At 39.2% G+C, this 6,436-nt stretch overlaps 1 protein-coding gene across 1 annotated transcript in view; it reads right to left on the reverse strand.

The window, feature by feature from the left end:
- Positions 1-2,698, reverse strand: part of LOC129845258 (NACHT, LRR and PYD domains-containing protein 12-like) — a 47,939-nt gene extending 45,241 nt beyond the window's left edge. Inside the window, exons 1-2 of the mRNA XM_055913131.1 lie at positions 2,404-2,698; positions 209-2,006 (exon numbers count right to left, since the gene is read on the reverse strand). Of these exons, the coding sequence (XP_055769106.1) occupies positions 209-2,006; positions 2,404-2,683 (2,078 nt within the window). The 5' untranslated portion in view covers positions 2,684-2,698. The remainder of the gene's footprint in view (positions 1-208; positions 2,007-2,403) is intronic.
- Between the last annotated feature and the right edge of the window lie 3,738 nt (positions 2,699-6,436).

Here is a 6,436-nt window from a genome sequence, read left to right on the forward strand (position 1 = left end):
ATTTGGTTAATTCTCTCAAACAACATATAGATTCATCTTCCATCTCCTAGAACTGTATGGTCAAAATGTTATACTAATGTGAACATCAATGCATTTATTCAATATGTTTTTCAATATAATATTATACACATATTATTATGCATATTTTTCTCTAAACTGAATATTTCTTCCTGATGATTAGTTCTTATATGTCATTTTATCTACTCACAGAGCAGCTCTGGAGGCTTTGACCACTGGCAGCAGCCTCAGAAGACCTTCCTCTGATCTGGAGTATTTCTTCAGGTCAAACACATCCAGCTCCTTTTCTGAAGTCAGCAACACAAAGACCAGAGCTGACCACTGTGCAGGTGACAGTTTGGGTTTTGAGAGACTTCCTGATCTCAGGTAGCTTTGGATCTCCTCCACTAGAGAATGGTCATTCAGTTCATTCAGACAGTGGAACAGATTGATGCTCCTCTCTGGAGAGGGATTCTCCCTGATCTTCTCCTTGATGTACTTGACAGTTTCGTCATGGCTCTGTGAGCTGCTTCTTGTCTTTGTCAGTAGACCTCGTAAGTGCTTCTGATTGGACTCCAGTGAGAGGCCCAGAAGGAAGCGGAGGAAAAGGTCCAGGTTTCCCGTCTCACTTTGTAAAGCTTTATCCACAGCATTCTTGTAGACAGTAACTTTAGGATTGTCTCTGAAATACACAGAAAGGTTCCTGGACGTTGATTGCGGTTCGGCCATTAGATTCTCATTGTTGTTGTTGAATGAGAGGAACACATATACAGCAGCCAGAAACTCCTGAATGCTCAGATGAACAAAGCAGTACACCTTGTCCTGGTACAGCCCACATTCCTCTTTAAAGATCTGTGTGCACAATCCTGAGTACACTGAGGCTTCATTGACATCAATGCCAGCCTCTTTCAGGTCTTCTTCATAGAAAATCAGATTGCCATTCACAAGCTGCTGAAAAGCCAGTTTTCCCAGTGACAGAATGCTCTCTTTATTCCAGTGTGGACCTGTCTCTTCTTTCCCAAGATACTTTTCATTCTTCTGTTTGGTATGAAACTCCACAAGGTGTGTGTACATCTCAGTCAGAGTCTTGGGCATCTCTTCTCTCTTATGTTTCAGCATGTGTTCAAGGACTGTTGCAGAAATCCAACAGAAGACTGGAATGTGGCACATGATGTGGAGGCTCCTTGATGTCTTTATGTGTGAGATGATTCTGCTGGCCAGGTCCTTATCACTGAATCTCTTCCTGAAGTACTCCTCCTTCTGTGGGTCATTGAACCCTCGTACCTCTGTCACCTGGTCAACACACCCTGAAGGGATCTTATTGGCTGCTGCAGGTCGGGTAGTTATCCAGAGGAGAGCAGAGGGAAGTAGATTTCCCTTGATGAGATTTGTCAGCAGAACATCCACTGAGGTTGACTCTGTGACGTCCCAACATATCTTGTTCTTCTGGAAGTCTAGGGGCAGTCGGCACTCATCCAGACCATCAAAGATGAACAGAACTTTGTACTTGTTGTAGTTGGAGATTCTTGATTCTTTGGTTTCCATTGAGAAGTGATTGAGGAGTTCAATCAAAGTGTGTTTGTCTCCTTTCATCAAATTCAGCTCCCGAAAAGGGAATGGAAATACAAATAGAACATCCTGATTTGCTTTTCCTTCAGCCCAGTCCAGAATGAACTTCTGCACAGAGACTGTTTTTCCAATGCCAGCGACTCCCTTTGTCAGCACCGTTCTGATAAGTTTGTCTTGTCCAGTTAAGGGTTTGAAGATGTCGTTACATTTGATTGCAGACTCTGGTCTTGCTTGTTTCCTGGATGTTGTCTCAATCTGTCTCAGCTCATGTTCATTATTGACCTCTCCTGTTCCACCCTCTGTGATGTAGAGCTCTGTGTAGATCTTATTGAGAAGTGTTGGGTTTCCTTGTTTAGCGATCCCCTCAAATACACATTGAAACTTCTTCTTTAGATTAGATTTGAGTTCACGTTGGCAAATCACAGCAGGATCATCTGAATCTAGAAATAACACTGAGGATATTAATATTATGTCTGTTTTAATGCCTACAGTATTGTAGGACTGTTATAAAGTTTTATATTATAATTTATTATCTTAACTGACTGTATAAATGTGTAAATGTTTTCATAATGCATTACAGACTGGTGTGACTGATTATATTATTATTGGTATTATTGATGGTATTATTAATGTTGTCTCTCTCTCTCTCTCTAAATTAATCACCACAACACATCCCTGCTGCTACTTGATGAGGTCACTAGGTGTTGTGTTAAGGCTGCTACAATATCATTGAGTTAGCTGAAGTTAAATTGAGTTACACAGCTACTTTAGCTGTACTTTAGCTACAGCTTCTAAATGTTATAAAACAGCATTCAACATGAGGCAGACAGATCTTACATTTCTCCAGTGTGTCAGCAAGCTCCTTCTGGTTCATTTTCCTCAGGACGTGCAGTGTGATCTTCAGAGCCCCCTCTCTGGCACTGCTCTCCTGCTTCTCATCTTCAGCATCCACCACTTCCTTATCCTGCTTCTGACTCTCAAAGCCTTCTGGGATTTCTGGACTAAGAATCCTCTTGAACATCTTCAGCTCGTTCTTCACAAATGTCATAATTTTCTCTTCAAGCATCTGGAATAAATCAAGTAAATAAGTTAAGCAAGAGACAAAATGCTTTCTCATTAACACATTAATGAATGATTGACAGATCAACTTTACTTGAGGTAAACAAAAACAAAGGTATATAACAGGACCACATACACTGAAAATGAAGGCCAGGTCTGTTTGATGACTCTGGGAAGACTGACCACTGAGAATCTCTGGCTCTGATCTCTGCTGTTGGTTTCTGTGGACAAAACATGAGATTACATCTCCTCATCCAGGGAGTACACACACACACACACACACACCACACACCACACACCACACACCACACACCACACACACACACACACACACACACACGCACACTCACACACACACGGAGGGAATATTGTGTTTGTTTAATATTGTTTTAGGACTATGAAAATGGACAAAAGGATTAGCCTATGGATTATGAAAACAACCAAAATAAATGGGAAAATGGGAGAGGAGAAATGACTAGAGACAAGTGTTGTTTAACTCACTGACCATGACCCATGAGTTCTTCTTACCTTCGTTCAGTAGAAAAGTCTCCCTCTCTAAACAGTAGCGGTAGATCCATAGACCAGTCACTCTTCATGGACACACAGCTAGGTACAGGGGAGGCTGGTCTCTCCTGCTTGATTGGACTTCAACACAACAGAGACAAACATTACGTCTCTCATCTACTCTGAGCTCAGATGGGGAAACATAAGAAGAGTTTCATTCCAAAATGCTATATATCCATTTTTAGAAATTTTGGTAAATTAACTCATATTGTTAAAAGAAATGATTAAACCACTACAAGGCTTTATAAAGACTTCTAAAGTGGGTAATTTACACATTAAATGCACATTTGCTGTTATTTTCCTGCCGTGAGAAACTGAGTCAAATTAACATGGACTCTGTAAATGCAACTTAAGATATCTAGGTGAGACAACCACACATCACAGTCAAATATACAGGATACCAACATTACATTCCTGCTAAACAATGGATATATAGATATCTAGGTGGATATATAGAATTTAGCAAAAAAACACATTTTCATACACATCTAAAATCTACAACAGTTATATAGAATGTACCCATAAGAAATCATTTCTGATTAAAAAACGTTTTAGAATATACATTCTTAAACAATATTGTCAGCTCACCTCTTAGTTTTGGTGTCATGTCCCCCAGATAGACTCATTATAGAGGCAGGGATCCCCTCCTCTCTCTCCCCAGAGAAACTCATTTTAGAGGCAGGGCCCCCCTCCTCTCTCTCCCCAGAGAGACTCATTATAGAGGCAGGGATCCCCTCCTCTCTCTCCCCAGAGAAACTCATTTTAGAGGCAGGGCCCCCCTCCTCTCTCTCCCCAGAGAGACTCATTTTAGAGAACTGACCCCTAAACAGAGATCAAGCATGTTGTGTTGGTTTAATATTGTTTAAGGATTATGGACTATGAAAATGGACAAAAGGAAAAGCCTCTGGATTAAGAAAACAACAACAATAAATGGGAAAATGGGAGAGGAGAAATGACTAGAGACTAGTGTTGAACCTGTTAGTGTGTAGGGCGCGCTATTTTCACTTTGGGAAAAAATCGTGCCCAATTTAAACGGCCTCGTACTCTATTCTAGATCGTACAATATGCATATTATTATTACTATTGGATAGGAAACACTCTCAAGTTTCTAAAACTGTTTGAATTATATCTGTGAGTGAAACAGAACTCATTTGGCAGCAAACTTCCAGACAGGAAGTGAAAAATCTGAAAACGATGCTCTGTTCCAGGGCCTGCCTATTGAATTGCTTTATATTTATGGATTTGCATGCACTACATACGCCTTCCACTAGATGTCAACAGGCAGTGGAAGGTGGAATGGGGTGTCTAGCTTGATCTGAGGTCGAACAAGAGCTCTTGGAATGACGTGACCAGAATTTCCTTTCTCTACCTAGGCGCGGGAAGGAGCTTCTTATTGTCTTCTGATAAGCGTTCGGTATACACGGCTAATATCTCCGGCTTTGTTTTTATTTGATACATATTAGAAAAACATCATAAAGTAGGTTTTTTCAACCGAGTTTCATCAGTTTATTTAACGTTTAATGGGTCTTTTGGAGTTGTCCGTTCTATGCGTCGAGAGGCCATCTTCGCTCCACATGGCTAGCTAAGGTTGCTAATTCGACAGGAGAGAAGGACATTCTAAAACCAAACAACGATTTATTCTGGACCTAGGACTCCTTGTGCAAGATTATGATGGAAGCTCATCAAAAGTAAGAACAATTTATGATGTTATTTCGTATTTCTGTGGAAAATGTTTAGTCCTATTCTCCGCACTTTTTGCGGGCGCTGTCTCGCTATAACGTAAGCTGTTTGTTATGGTAAAGTTAATTTTAAAAATCTAACACGGCGGTTGCATTAAGAACTAGTGTATCTTTCATTTGCTATCCAACATGTATTTTTTAGTAAAGTTTATGATGAGTTATTTGGTCAGATTAGGTGAGTGTCAGAAATATATCCGGACATTCTGGGAAAAGTTGCTACATTTTCACAATGTACAACCACGGTTTTCAGCTCTAATATGCATATTGTACGATCTATAAATGTTTTGTGTAACATGATGTTATAAGACTGTCATCTGATGAAGTTGGTCAAGGTTAGTGATTTATTTTATATTTATTGCTGGTTTTTGCGAATGCTATCTTTGCAGTGAATGAATGCGGTTGTGTGTTTGGCTATTGTGGTAAGCTAATATAATGCTATATTGTGTTTTCGCTGTAAAACACTTAAAAAATCGGAAATATTGGCTGGATTCACAAGATATTTTTCTTTCATTTGCTGTACACCATGTATTTTTCATAAATGTTTTATGATGAGTATTTTGGATTTCACGTTGCTCTCTGTAATTATTCTGGCTGCTTCAGTGCTATTTGTGATTGTAGCTGCAATGTAAAACTATGATTTATACCTCAAATATGCACATTTTTCGAACAAAACATAAATGTATTGTGTAACATGTTATAAAACTGTCATCTGATGAAGTTGTTTCTTGGTTAGTGACTAATTATATCTATATTTTGTCGGTTTTTTGAAAGCTACCTATGCGGTGGATAAATAGCGTTGTGTGTTTGGCTATTGTGGTGAGCTAACATAAATATATATTGTGTTTTCACTGTAAAACATTTAAAAAAATCGGACATGTTGGCTGGATTCACAAGATGTTTATCTTTCATTTGCTGTATTGGAATTGTTAATGTGTGGAAGTTAAATATTTCTATAATACGGAACCCCGGGGCGAGAAAGGTTAAACTCACTGACCATGACCCATGAGTTCTTCTTACCTTTGTTCAGTAGAAAAGTCTCCCTCTCCAAACAGTATAGGTAGATCCATAGACTTGTCACTCTTCATGGACACACAGCTGGGTACAGGGGAGGCTGGTCTCTCCTGCTTGATTGGTCTTCAACACAACAGAAACAAACATTACATCTCTCATCTACTCGGAGCTCAGATGGGGAAACATAAGAGATTCATTCCAAAATGCTATATATCCATTTTCAGAAATGTTGGTCAATTATCTCATATTGTTAAAAGAAATGATTAAACCACTACAAGGCTTTATAGAGACTTCTAAAGTGGGTAATTTACACATTAAATGCACATTTGCTGTTATTTTCCTGCCCTGAGAAACTGAGTCAAATTAACATGGCATCTGTAAGTGCATTCATCTATAGATATCTAGGTGAGACAACCACATATCACAGTCAAATATACATGATACCAACATTACATTCCTGCTAAACAATGGATATATAGATATCTAGGTGAGACAAC

The sequence above is a fragment of the Salvelinus fontinalis genome, unplaced genomic scaffold (assembly GCF_029448725.1).
Source record: "Salvelinus fontinalis isolate EN_2023a unplaced genomic scaffold, ASM2944872v1 scaffold_0258, whole genome shotgun sequence".
NCBI classification, from domain to species: Eukaryota; Metazoa; Chordata; class Actinopteri; order Salmoniformes; family Salmonidae; genus Salvelinus; species Salvelinus fontinalis.